The 14,621-nt window shown below is 40.0% G+C and overlaps 2 protein-coding genes across 11 annotated transcripts in view; both read right to left on the bottom strand.

The window, feature by feature from the left end:
* MND1 (meiotic nuclear divisions 1) overlaps positions 1–5,383 on the bottom strand; it is a 66,795-nt gene extending 61,412 nt beyond the window's left edge. The window contains exon 1 of the mRNA XM_032412701.1: positions 5,356–5,383. Coding sequence (XP_032268592.1) covers positions 5,356–5,358 — 3 coding nt within the window. The 5' untranslated portion in view covers positions 5,359–5,383. The remainder of the gene's footprint in view (positions 1–5,355) is intronic.
* Positions 5,384–8,903: 3,520 nt separating this feature from the next.
* Positions 8,904–14,621, bottom strand: part of TRIM2 (tripartite motif containing 2) — a 172,896-nt gene continuing 167,178 nt past the window's right edge. For all 10 annotated transcript variants that reach the window (XM_032413028.1, XM_032413024.1, XM_032413025.1 and 7 more), the window contains one exon: positions 8,904–13,381. In XM_032413028.1, coding sequence (XP_032268919.1) covers positions 13,229–13,381 — 153 coding nt within the window. In that variant the 3' untranslated portion in view covers positions 8,904–13,228. The remainder of the gene's footprint in view (positions 13,382–14,621) is intronic.

Here is a 14,621-nt window from a genome sequence, read left to right as displayed (position 1 = left end):
TTAAGATAATTAACATGTAACTAAAATCTGTTGATAATGAATTTTACTATATATTGTATTTAGAATATATACATAAAGGTGAAATACAAAATTTTTTTAAAAAGCCAAATTCCCTCAAGTGAAGATTCACAGAAAAGAACAAAAGAGAGAACTATCATCTCTAATAGAGAATTCCACACTAATGTTTAAATGATCTGCATCTTTCTCAAAAATCACACCAGATTATGAGGCAACATAAACTGTTTAGCAAGAATTTGAAACACTTTACACCACCTAAAAAAGTAGACATAAAACACAAAGACTGAGCCTGTCTAACCAAATACTCCGTCAGAAAATGAAAAGTCTACAATAGATGGGGAAAAGGATTTGAAATTGCCATTCTGAATACAAAGCAGGGTACACGAGTCTTTATTCTACTTACACAGCCTACAAACCCACTAACTCATTTTCTCGGCAATAAAATTACTAGGTGTTCCTTGATGAGTTGTATGGGCAAAATAAGAAGGCATAAAGTGGGTATTTCTCTTTTTCGTCTGTCTGCTCTCAAACACTGCAGTTCCCCCAGGGTTCTCTATTGATCCCCTCATCTCCTCACACCTTTTCTGCGATCTCTTCTACCTTTACCGTTTTAACTAAGACTTATGCTGAAATCTTTACATCAGCCTCTGAAGTATGCTCCTGAGCTTCCATCTCAAGTATCTACCTGTCTGCTGGACAGACTTCAAACTCAGAGGGTTTAAACTGAACTCTTCTTCTCCCACATCTACTCCCCAAACCTGCTGTTCTAGATCTTGAGCTCAGTTAGATACCCTTGTTAGCCAAGCCAGAGGCCTGGCGGTCATCCCACGTTCCTTCACCCCTCTTACTCCACATCAGACCAATCACCAAGTTCTGCCAATTTTAGTGCTTAACTATTTCTCAAATCCACCCTGTCTGCTCCATCCTTACAACCCCGACCTCAGTTCAGGCCTTCATTACATGTTGTCTCCTGCAACACACCGGTAGGCAAGCCCTCTGGCCACACTTTGTCTCACCCTCTAAGTTCACATTCCACCCTGCCCAGAAGCAAATCTAACCATGCTTCTCCCTTGCTTAAAAGCCTTCAGTGGCTCTGAACCATTCCAGAAGTATCCAATCACTCTACAGTGATATACAAGGCCCTTTATCACCTGACCCCAATCTACCTCTCACAGATACCACTCTCCACCTCAAATTTTACCGTAACAGGGAGAGTTAAGCAACTTGAGCTGTAATACAAAAACTAGACAGTCCCTGACTTGCCATCGTTTAACTTTTTCAACTTTATGATGGTGTGAAAGCAATACACATTTAGTAGAAACCATACTTCGAATTTTGAATTTGAATCTTTTCCCGGCTGGTGACAGGTGGTACAATACTCTCATGATGCTGAGCAGCCACGGGACCATGAGGTACACAACACTTACAACCATTCTGTACCCACACAACCATTCTGTTTTTCACCTTCAGTACAGTTTCAACAAGTTACATGAGACATTCAATACTTTATTATAAAATAGGCTTTCTCTCAAGATGCTTTGGCCCAGCCAGAAGCTGACGTCTAAGTGTTCTGAGCATGGTTAAAGTAAGCTATGATGTTCCATAAGTTAGGTGTATTAAATGCATTTTTGATTTAACTGATATTTTCAGCTTACAATGGGCTTATCACTGTGTAACTCCACTGTAAGTTGAGGTAGATCTGTACTTTTTTTTTTTTTTTGATAGATTTTATGTACTATTTGCCAGAGAGAGAGAGAGAGGGAGGGAGATAGCACAAGCAGGGGAAGCGGCAGGCAGAGGAAGAAGCAGGCTTCCCGCTGAGCAGGAAGCCCGATGCAGGACTCGTTACCAGGACCCCAGGATCATGACCTGAGCTGAAGTCAGACATTTAACCGACTGAGCCACACAGGTGTCCCAAAGAAGATCTGTACTTGTAATTCTCCGCTCCCCGCATGCTCTTTCCCATCTGTGTCTTTAAAAAACTGTTCCATCTAAAACACCTGCTCCTCTTGCCTATTCAAAACTCCAAAAAGTCTCCCAAGACTTAGTTTAAGCATTCTGTAAAAGGGCTTCCATGAGCTCACAGAACAGTCTGAGTGTCATTCCATGTGTTCCCAGAACACACCTTAATCAAATCAATTGGTATACTTGTCTTTCTCAGCCGATTGAAAACTTCTTCAGAACGTGCACCGCCCTTGCCTTCCTAAAGCTTAGTACTAGATTAGAGCAGACACAAAGGCCAGCCCTTGACCTCAAGGCCATTTATCTAAAGCCCTAACCCTAAAATTTGAGACTGTTCAAGACTCCCAAATCCCACAACACCCACCGCACTACCATAAATACAACACAGGGTAAATTAATAATAAAGACTTCTGTGATAACCATTTATTGCCTTTCTTGGAGAGATAAATCACAGAAATCTCAGGCAGGCAAGCTCCAAGAAAACATACAGATCTATTTCCCCAAACCCAGAGTCGAGAGCCAGCATTCAATACTGCTTTAATTAGCCTCCTTTCGCACTGGCCTCAGCAGTGTCAGAATAAACCAAGCATGAAATTGACACCCAGTTAAGAAGGCTCTTTTGGCTCATTTCTCTAGTCCGGTGGGTTTCAAACTGCCATTAGAATCATCTCAAGAGCTTTTAAAAAATACTGATGCCAAGGCACATGCCATATGAATTGAATGAGAATCTCTGAGACGGGGCCTGGGCCTGGGCCTGGGCATGCATGTTTTTAAAAGCCTCTCCAGGTGCTTTAACTGGCCCCAGGATTGAGAACACTGCTCTTCACACCCCAGAATCTAGAGGTGGGTCAGGGGCACTGTGGGGTAGTGAGGATCCCTTTAGAACTTTAGTCTGTGGCTGCATCAGTGGAAAACAGATCCAAAGCTTTAGGAAAGGCTCCGAATGTTTTGGTATTATTAAAAAGCTCCCTGGAGAGACTCATGGGTCCCACAAGAATCTGCCACCCAGAAGCAAACAATGAGGAGAGTCTAGTGTCCAGGAGGCACACAGTTTTAGGAAAGCTCCTATCAGTTCAGTAGCTATGAAAGTCACTCAAGAAATAAGGATGAGCTGTAACATCCATTTACTTTGTTTTCAGGTTAATTTATTCATTAGCCTCTTTTATGACTAGAAATAGTTTTTATAATTAACCACAGTAGGACAGTATCATGGCCAGAATTAAAATAACTAATGTAAAAGGATGCCATGCTAATTCATATTTAGAAATTTCTCCAAAAAAATCAACAAGGTCTCATTTAATACTTAACATTAAAGAAAATCTGCTGACAACGTAAGTTAAAGATGCATTCAAATTAGTAAGTAAGGGGACTCAAGACTTGACCTGAGAACAACAAAGCTTCCCGGCTATCCCCACTTTTCAGAAGACCTACATTAGTACCTGTTTTCACTACTCAAAAGAAATCTTAAGAGCATTTTCACTTGTATGAAAAAAGGCAAAAAGCGAAAAGAGTGTTCAGCATTTGTTTTAGGAATGGCTCCGCCACGCTCCTTCCCTGGGAACTACATTCGGCATCTCAAGCATAAGCCACCACGGCTTTGAACTGTGCAGTACCTCATTTTATTCTGTGCATCTGTTAGCAAGATGTGTCCTAAGGTATCATGAAAAGCCTGACAGGAAAAAAAAAAATTATTTTTTTTAAGCCTAAGAAGTTATTTTTTTGGGTCTAGGAATGCTCAAAATTTTTTTCCATATAAATTAATAATTGCTTCTTCACCTTATGCCACCTCAGATTATGAAAGGCTTCATAGGAACACTACTTTCAAAGAGTGGGAGAAACCTGTATTTTAAACCACTTAATAAAACCATACATCTAAGGAACCTTCTCCAATTAGGAGTTACAGGATTCCTAAAATCAACCCTGTTTACCAATTACAATAAAACTTTGAAAAATTAAAAATAGATGATATCTGTTGCCCTCAAAAGTGGCAGAGTACACTGCATTCCTCCAATTCCAAAAATACGCCTGGATTTATAATAACTGTTTATTCACGAAGCCTAACCAAATCAAAACAAACAGCTACTAATTCATAATCAGGAAAGAGAACAAAGGTTTGTCTTTGGTCAACATAACACTAAACTTACTTCTTGAGCATACATTAAAAAAACTGGATGTATCTCAAAGTTTTATTCTAATTTATTTCATGTTTCTTCATTATCGGAGGTAAGCATCTGAAAATAGTTAACAGCATATTACCACTATTAGAAGGTGATTCACATGTAAAGAGAGATTAGGTAAAAGGATAAAGTTAATGCATTTGTGCTCATAGTTCTCAGTTGTACTAGGCCAGTAACTACGGGAAACATGCAATCACGCAGCACTGGTAACACATTTAAGTGTGGTCCTGTTGCGTCTGAGACCATTTTATGCCCAGGTGGCTGCGTTGTTAGTTTAACCACAAAGAAGCCGTTATCAGTTGTAATTACATCTGGACAAGTATCTTCAAATAAATACCGTACAACCTAGATCCTTGCCCAGCAAAATAACGGCCACTTAACTAAATTAAGATATTAAAATCTTAGACCAATCTAATTAGACGTTGATTCTCTGCCAACAGCAGCAGAAAAAATGACATGAAACTGAAGGTTTATGAAAATGATTCGACGAGGTGGAAGACATTAAATTCACCAAGATAGAAAGGTCGATGTGGAATCTCACCAGGACTTAACCTATCGTGGCAAGCAAGGAAAGCTAACTCAGTGCTTCCCTAATAAAAGAACCAACTCCCTACCAACTAGCAGTCCGAAGCACAAAACGGCATCCATTCCTGCCCTTTCGTAAAAAAGCAACGGATTTTCAAGTTACTCGCTAGGTTACTTCTGAAAGACTCGCTAGGTTACTTCTGAAATCGTGAGCCATTCAGAAACGTGCTCTACGAACTACAATACATGGCACCCCTCATTTGTCAAAAAACAAGAGCCATTAACATCCAAGGCGTCGGCCCGCCTCGCTCACACCCTTCCCGGTACTTCCTAAGGGGCTGCAGCTTTGGCGGCCGAATCCCGGGAGCCTGGGGCTCTGGTTCTGAGGCGACTCGTGCTCTGACTGGTCGCTGAGTTTGTGAGACACTCGGGTCACGTCCGTGAACGCTTCTCGGGTGTGCTCCGGGGACAGCGCGGGGAGGCCCAGAGGCGTAGGGGTCGCGGGCTCCGGGGCCGCGCGCGCCCCAGCCTCCGGGATCCGGCCGCGTCCACCTGGCGGCCCCTGCAGGGGAGCCAAGCCCCCGAAGCCCGTCGGGGCCCCACAGTGCCGAGGGGCCCTGTGGCCCAGAGACTGGGGAGGCGCGGGACCCGCGAGCGTGGCCTCAGCTCTTACCATGACGCTGGCGGCGGGTCTTCCGGCGGCCGGGCTTGCGCGCGAGGCGAGGGGCGGGGCGGGCCCAGGCGGGTTTGATTTTGGCGCCGACAGCGCCGCGGGGCGGAGCAGCGACGAGGACCAGGTGGGAGGGAGGCGGGGGGAGGGAGGCCGACCTCCGCCCCGACGGCGCGCGGCGACCCCTGGCGGCTGTGCCGAGCGGCCGGCCTGGGAGGGCCGGGGGCTGCCGGGGGAGCCGGGAGGGATGGGGGTTCGGCGCGTCGGGTCTCTGCGTTGCACGCACCTCTTCTCCCTGGGGTAGAATGTGACTCCTTTTTTCTCTTTTTTTTAGAAAGGCTTGATCCCTCACTTTAGTGCGCGTTATCTCCGCGCTGCAGAAACCGGCCTAAGTTGGCCTTAGAAAATAGAGGCGGTTTGACCCTGGGGAAGGAAGCGCTACCGTCCATCCACCTGGATGCGCCCAGTCTGGGGCGGACTTCCTTCTCTCTCCTAATTTTACCCCTCTTCTCTGCAGCCTCTCTCCACTGCTTTCCCAGTTTTTGAAAATCCCTTTGTATGTTTGGTTTTCTCTTAGGCTTGTATATTTGTTTGTTGTTTTTTAAATAAACGAGAACGAATTTCAAATGAAATCTGTCGAAAACCTGCTACCTCAGGACCTGACAGTAGATGGGGATTCGGGTCTAAAGCTCGGGCCCCTTAGCCTAAAGGTGCTACAGAATTAACTCAGACTTGTCAATTATTTTGAAAATTATTGTACGTGATTTTGAACCAATTTAAAGTATACTAGTTTTACTGAAAGCATAAAGAGAGGCATCTAAAGTGGGAATTTGTATCTCCTATTGCTTCTTTAAGAAACGGAAGCGAAGAAGGGATATATTGATTGCGTAGAGTTCCATTAATTTAGTTTTCCCGAGAGTGCATTACAGTACGATATGATTGTACATCAGATGATTTTAAGATAGTAAATGGGTAGCCATTTAATACATGTTTTAATATGTACTAGAAAAAGCATAAGCAACACATTATACTCTAGATTTCTCATGCATTGCTCTAGATATGGATGAAATAGGCCTGTCAGAAAAAATGAAAGTGATATTTAAGAAAAATATTAAGTAATGGCCCTGGTGATATCTAGATTTGACAAAAATCATAAAGGTAACATTTGTGGGAAGGCTTGTCTTAGTCGGCTTTCAGACTGCCATACCTGTCCCTCCATCAGGAGCGGCCCTTCTTCACTTGGCTTACTCTTACCCCCCTTTAGACAGTTCAGATGTAGCCTTCAGGAATCTTTTTCTGTGTTTCCCCACTCCCACCGCAGAGCAGAGAGGGTCCCTTCTGTGGTATGCTATAGCACTCTGCAGTTTTATAGCACCCCACATTCATTTTAGAACTGTTTTCTTGGACAGCTTCCCTGTAATATCAGACTCCTTTCTGTGGCAGAGGTTAAGCCAACCATTTCCATATCACCAAGACCTAGCACAGTGCCCAACATATGGTAAACACTCAGTAAATGTGTATTAAATAAATATACCAGGTATTTAAGAACACTATCTCTTTGTTGACTTAGGGATAACTAGATATGGTTTTCAGATGAAAAATCAAAGGATATTTACTTTAGTAAAATCTTAATTGTACTGAGTAGTGCTTTCTCATTTATTTTTCTCACCAGTGGAATTTTGAAGTTATCTTATATACCATTCAGATGTGTTATTAAACAAGGAAGCCATTAGACTCTATTGTGTGGCCTAATGCTGCGGCAGCCTACACGGGCAAACCACAATCTAAGCCCATAAATACCTCAAGGTTAGGAAATCAAAATGCTAAAGACAACCAATGAGCAACAACAACAGCCGCCATCAAAGAATTTCTTTGGTTCTGTACTTTCTCTATGTAAGTCATTCCCCTGGCTCCTGTTGGCAGAGCACTCCTATCCACTTCTGATTTGGCACCTCCTGATTAGAACTGATTTTGCTCAAACTCTTAAAATTCTTAATATGCCTCAGTTTATCTCTTAACAGATATCTTGAGACACTCCAAGTTTTGCAATATTATGGGGCAGACAGATGTAGTATATGGGTTTTTAAGAATGGTAAATAAATATTTGCAGCATCTGAGAAGTACACATCCCTCCTTGTAGGCAAAGAATCTGCAGGGCCAATGACAACAGCAATGACAACAAAAGACAGTAGGGTTGGGTAGAGGATAGAATGTCATCTACCCTTCCTGCCTCTTTGCTTAGGCAAATAAAACGCAGCTTTAATTGAACTTGTCTGCTCTGGAAAGGGGTGCATCTGGCTTTATGTGAAAGGAGTCCTCAAAGGACAATTTGAGATATGCTTAAATGTGGGGCAACTGGCTTCTATCAGGAATGCCACACTCTCTGCTTCTGAAAACTTCCAAAGAGCCCAAGATGGCAATGGTGCCTGCTTGGTTAAAAGAAAAAATAAATGAAGAATAGAAGCAGGATTCAAGAATACTAATATTCACAGTTACTAGTTGGCAGCGTCCCGTTTGGCCTTGTTCTCATTTCTGTTACATCTCTCCTTCCAAGACTGACTTACTCACCTCTTCTAGACTTAGAATCTATTATAGATTTTTTTTAATCTTTGAAAAAACAAAATAAAAGATTTTTGTTGGATCCTCCATTGTTCACAAAGGATACTCAAAAGATAAATTTTAGTATTCATTCCATCACAGCAAAATATAAATCACAGACTTAATGAAAAATCAAAAAGCCTATAAATACATCAGGAAAAAAAAAGCTGTGTGCATATATGTGAGGCTATGATTTGTTTACAATCAATGAAGAAGGACAAGGGTCCTTTATAGAACAAAAGACCAAGTATCAAATCCACACACCACTCAAGATTGAGAGCTATATCTATCTTCAAGTCTCATAGGGAACATGCTGGCTTGTGTGTAAGTGGCATTAAGATGACAACTTTGACATTATGAATAGAGACCAATTTAAATTTTTTTCGACTTAAGAAAGATGGAAACTAACTTCTTTGAAAGGATAGGACGTAGTGACAGCCCATGGTTTGTGCATCCAGCATCAGGTTCCTTTGCAACAGAAGAACCTCCATATTCCGACATATTCTTTAGATGTTGTGAGTACTGCTTGAAATGCTTGGCCATCAGCTTGATGTAATATAAGAATGTTTCTTATAATTAATTTTAGTTAAATTGTGGACCCTATAGACAGTAGTTATGGTGCAGTCCCTTTCTAGTTCTTTACCCCCTTGAAATGTGACTGCCATGATTTCTAGAAGGTCCCCCTTGTGATTCTTGAAGCATAGTGATTTTGGTCTATTTGACCTTCTAAATATATGTGCTAGGCATACCTGTCATGGTTTTCCAAATTCCTATCTAAGATACGTCCTAAATGCTAACCAGATTATTGGTATCATAAATGACAAAAATTTTACTAATTTAACTAAACAGTTTGGTTGAGGTATTGATATCTGCCACATATTCTAGAAAATTTCTTCATTTCCCTTTACTAAAAAAGAAAACTATGTAAAATAAATAAACATTCACCCTGGAAATGGAGAAAACAAGCTTTATTATAATGATCTGATATTTTGTGCATGGTGAAGATATACACATGAATCTTGTTTCTCCTATGTTTCAAGACAGAATTAATTTAAAGTTTTATTGTAGACTAAAGCATCCAAAATACTGTGGTACATATGTAGCTACGAACATACAAACACTTTGATGCACAGCGTTCATTCTTTTCTTTAAATAGGCAGTCAGCATTTCGATTCGTAAAAGAACAAATGAGAATATATCAGTATCAACGTCAGAGAGCGCAAGACTTAGTGTTCTATACACACAACGTATGAAACAGACCTAGAGAGATGGAATGTACAAACTTTAAAAAGAAAAAAAAGGAAGCAAAAACCCTTAATACTCATACATAGGATCGAAAGGCAATAGAATTGAGAATGATATAAAGAATTCTATTACAAGAATACACTCTGTTGATGACAGAACATTCCCATGTCATAAAGCAAAAGCATTGAGTTTAAGGCTGTGTTGCTTTCGAAAGTTAATGGACGTGCTGTACATTCATTGGGACAACATAGCCGATTTATTAATCTATTTTAGAATATGAATAGCTTTCATACATTCTCCACAAACAGACCACACAATCACTGCCACACAGTTCATCTTCAGAAAGTTTTAAGATTAACATCATGATTTGTAGCTTACTGTCATTTAAAACAAAACAAAAAAATCATTTATTTATACCAAACAAATCTTTAATGGGCACTTAGTTTCCTTTATGGCAATACTAGATTCCTAGTTATCAAAAATATTAAAATAATTGTAAAGTTTAAAACCCTGCAACATTGACAGAATGCAACAGTATCACGACTTTCGACTTTAAGCAAAATTAGATGAAGTTTGCAGCAAATAGCTTCAATTTTTTCCTACCTGGAAAGGTCTTTTTTTTTAAATTATTAAACTAAAAATACTCCTCCCTCTTCAGAAGCTGATGAACAGGGAGGATACTATAGAGTCCAAATGTACAAAAAGGTTTTTCCCATTTGAAGTAATCCGCATAGTACCTAACGTTCATTTGCTATTTCCTCTAATTCACTCAGAAGGTATTACCAAAGCATTTATGTGAATCCTCCAGTGGGAAGGATCCGGAGACACTTGCTACCGTGCTGCTATTCCAGTTAACTCCAAGTGAGGACATACCCTGTATATTTAGTAGTGGAAGCAAGTGCCTTCTAGTTGCATGACCTGTAGTATTTCTTTGTCTCAAATCTAGTCAAAGCGTAAATGAAAATAAGGAAACTTGGGGACTTGTTTAGTTACTGGAGACTAAAGTTTGATCGAGATACTAAGTACCTTTAAAACAATGGTGAACAGTCATAACGGCTTTTTATTCATGTGTTTCTGGACGGTCAAGTGACTACGTCCCCCAGAGTCCGGCAGCGGAGGTCTGTATCGGGCAGGAATGCATTGTCACTGACCTTTACATTCGAACTGGCAATCTGTTGCCATTAAGTGCCCAGGGGACATTTGAATGGGTAATTTTTCAGTGCTACTTATCATGAATGTATGACAGGTTCTGTACACTTGACAAAGAAAAATCAAACAATAATGATAGCTCCGGGAAAAAAAGTCACTTATTTTAATATCCTTCTCAGTTTACCAGGAACCATTTCCCATAGAATGTTGCCAAAATTTCATTAAAATCTTGTCTACTCGTATCTTATCAGCAGCACTTTCCCCCCGCTCAAATACACTTCCTAAGAAATGCAGTAAATGCTCCTAAGTATCCAAATGTGAAATGTTATCTATGCTTTAACATACATGATTACATATTTTGGGGGAAAAATACAGTGTTTCTTGGAGTGCCCATAGCATGTGTTTTAGTAACAGATAGTGGAACAGGTCTGAATCAAAGTATCTATTCTTCCATTCCAGTTTGTGCCAATAGATAAAAAAAAAAAAATTAGCCTTGTATGCAACCTATTATTGAGCTATCCAGCCTGTTATGGTATGATGGCTGGTTAACTTCTAAATTCACAAATACAATTTCAATGTTGTGCAAAAAAACTCTCTTAAGTAAACTAGTCTTAAGACCAACAGCCTGTGAACAGAATCTAAATAGGAAGCCATTTTTACTTGTGAAAATAAACTAAAATTAATTTAACCAATTTAAAAAGTTTTCTTCTAAATAGTCTAGGAGCTATCAAGAGTCTAGCTTATCTTGAATGCAAAATGTTATTAAATGGCAAAATGAAATTCCTCCCTCGAGTGTAAGCTCCAAGCAGGCAGGGATTTCTGTCTGTTTGATCCATCGCTGTTTCCCCAGTCCCGGGAATAGTGCCTGGCACCTAGGAAGCGCTCATTAAATACAAATGTTTACATTCAAAGACTCGGTTTGCTGATGTTAGGAAACAGTATCTTAGTTTAACATTCTAAAAAATGTCATTGAATTTTATAACTCTGTCATAGTCTCAAATATTTTGAAAGCTCTACCTAACTAAAAAAAAAAGAAGAAGAAGAAAGGTAAACTTAAATGTAAATCTTCCTGAAAAATTTTCTTTCAGAGGTTGATTTGGGCATAATAAATTTGACAGACAACTGGAAATAGCTAGATTTTCCTTCTCAATTTAAAAAAGTCCTATATAAGAGAACGACTAAATTATAAATTAATAAGCAATAAACATCACATATCATTAGACGTACGGGAAATGTTTTCTTATAGTACAGTTCTAAGGTGCTTTCAGTGAAAAAGATCCCAAAGTCATTATCAAAAATGCCAAACATGACATCCTATTTGGTAGAACTGAGTAGAAAATTAAACAGTGGAAACAGACCACATCTTATTTTACAGTATCAATGACAGATTAACAACTGACTAAATTATTCTTCACATTTCTCCAAATGCATGTATACTTAAATTAAATGTAACTCAAGTTCAACGTTTCTTTTTTTTTCGACCTGTTTTTGTTTTGTTGTTTTTGAAAGCACAGAAGGCCATTTTCTGACTATGAAAGTCAGCCGATATCATCATTACTGGAAAATGGTGAAAATTAAACCTGTTTTAGGGCTTACTCTACGAGGACGGCTTTAAACTGCGCAGTAAAGGAATGTGCTGGACGATGCTTCTGTCTTTCAGAGTGCTGCCTATTTCAATACACCAAAGATTCAGCTATATATATATATATATGTGATACATTCTACCTTACCCTAATCATGTATACATAGTCCTTTAATGCCTCTACTATTCATTAGACAATGATAAATAACCATAACATGCCCTTACCTGTAATGCTCTCGAGATAACACGACTTTGGTAACACTTGCTTTCTAAGGGGAAACCATTAATCAATCACATGCCTTTGGTTGACACCATCAGTCCTCCAAAGGGCAACTTATGGCTCTCTGTCCTAGGATACTGGTGTCCTACTACATGTGCTGACATTTTGCAGGAGGTAAAGCTTTCGCTTTCAGGAAGTGGAAGAGGAGAGACACGTGAGAACATTGGCACATAAAACGTGGCTAACTTTTTCTTGATTACATTCTAGTGCATTAGTCTGGAGTTGAGGGGGCTGTTTGTTTACCAAAAGGTAGCATTTGCTATTGTAATATGCTTTTCAAAGTATTGGGAATTTCAGGTTTCCCTGAAAATGGACTTTGTTTTTTGATACAAGGTGAGCAGGAGAGAAAAGGTGAAAAGAACACACAAAAAGGATCTTGGATCTAACCCAGAAAGGATGGGAAATTTTCAGTGGTTTTTAAGTGCTAAACTCAAGAGGCCTGCCTAATCATAGCTGGGAGGGTTTTGCAAGACAGTCTTATTTTTTCCTAATGTGTATGTAGTTATCAATAACCAAAAAATGTCACATGAGTAATACCTACTGTAAAAGTGAGGTTAGAAGATCCCCCGGGTCTTGTAACCGAAGTTAAATAAAGTATACAACTACAACAGATTTTGTTTTTGTTTTGTTTTTGGAAGCTCTGCACAAAAGCTACCATTCACAGGATTAACGAATACCTTTAAATATTCTAGTTTGTTGTGTTTTTTTAGTGTTTGTTTGATTTGCAAAATCAGTTCAACTACATAAACCCCTGTCCGATAAGCCATAGTTCACAGGTGTAAAACTTTGCAGTTTCCATAGATTCAGTAGAAGGGATTTCTTTTCTTTAAACCCTAAAAGGTGAATTACAGAAATCAGATATGCAGGTTTTAAGGAAATAGTTACATTCAGAAATAACCTTGGAAAGTTCACCAATGATTCCTTCTAGCATGAAAAGTCTAGTGTAATCTGGTCCCGCGTCGAGAAATCCATTCCAGTTTATAGTGCAAGACCTTTGTAAGGGGCTGTCCAGCTGCCTGCCATTACTGTAAGTACCGGTAGACCTTGAAACAGTGGTTTCCAGAGTCTGCAACCACAACATGGCCATCTGAAGTTAGGGCCAGGCCTTGGGGGCCGTAGAGTGGGTCAGCAGATGTGTTAATGTAGGACAAAAATGACCCACTTCCGTCAAAAACCTGTAAAAAATATAAAGTCAGAGTGTTATAGGAAAACTTACAGTAATAGGATGAAATAGGAGTTAGAAAACCCTTGATGCTAATATTTTCAATATAAAAGCATGTGTGCAAGGAGCACCCAGTGTGGGGGGGGCAGTCGGCTAGGCATCCAACTGTTGGTTTCGGCTCAGGTGGTGATCTCAAGGTCGTGAGATCAAGCCCCGCGTGGGGCTCCGCGCACAGCACAGGGTCTGCTTAAGACTCTCTCTCCCTCTGCCCCTCCCTCACTCTCTAAAATAAATAAATCTTTAGAAAAAGCATGCATGTAAGCCCACAAGTTTGTTTAGGTCTATCACATATCCAGGCCTTCCCTCTACTTAACCTTGCTTTTTCTCCTCTCATTCTCTATTCCCCAGAGTCACTGACAAGGAGCATGACATTGGCCAACAGATCTCACTTACATTCTTACAGTGGTCATTTTGAGGGGAATAGCCCTCGATGGTGCCTGAAAATGAATGACCCTTGTTTCTTAGTCTCAGCCTTCACTTCCCCCCCTTCCAGCCTCACATCCTTCTTTTATTCCCAATCATAATGGAAAAATCAGCAACTAGGCCACAGAGGTATGGTTGCCAGTTATAGTATACAATGAGAAGATAAAGACCTTCTTTTTTTTTTTTTTCAGAAAAGAAGGAATTATAAGAAGTCAGTGGTTTACTATGTACATTTGTGGGGTTTGTTTTTGTTTTATTTATTTATTTTTTCCTTTTTTTAAATTAACATATAATGTATTATTTGTTTCAGGGGTACAGGTCTGTGATTCATCAGTCTTACACAATTCACAGCGCTCACCATAGCACATACCCTCCCCCAATGTCCATCACCCAGCCACCCCATCCCTCCCACCCCCCACCACTCCAGCAACCCTCAGTTTGTTTCCTGAGATTAAGAGTCTCTGATGGTTTGTCTCCCCCTCCGGTTTTGTCTTGTTTCATTTTTCCCTCCCTTCCCCTATGATCCTCTGTCTTGTTTCTCAAATTCCTCATATCAGTGAGATCATATGATAATTGTCTTTCTCTGATTGACTTTTTTCACTCAGCATAATACCCTCTAGTTCCATCCACGTCATTGCAAATGGCAAGATTTCATTTTTTGATGGCTGCATAATATTGCATTATATATATGTATACCACATCTTCTTTATCCATTCATCTGTTGATGGACATCTAGGCTCTTTCCATAGTTTGGCTATTGTGGACATTGC

The sequence above is a fragment of the Phoca vitulina genome, unplaced genomic scaffold (assembly GCF_004348235.1).
Source record: "Phoca vitulina isolate PV1807 unplaced genomic scaffold, GSC_HSeal_1.0 scaffold14, whole genome shotgun sequence".
Classification (NCBI taxonomy): domain Eukaryota; kingdom Metazoa; phylum Chordata; class Mammalia; order Carnivora; family Phocidae; genus Phoca; species Phoca vitulina.
Note: the sequence above shows the minus strand (reverse complement) of the source record. Positions and strands in the feature narration are given on the sequence as shown.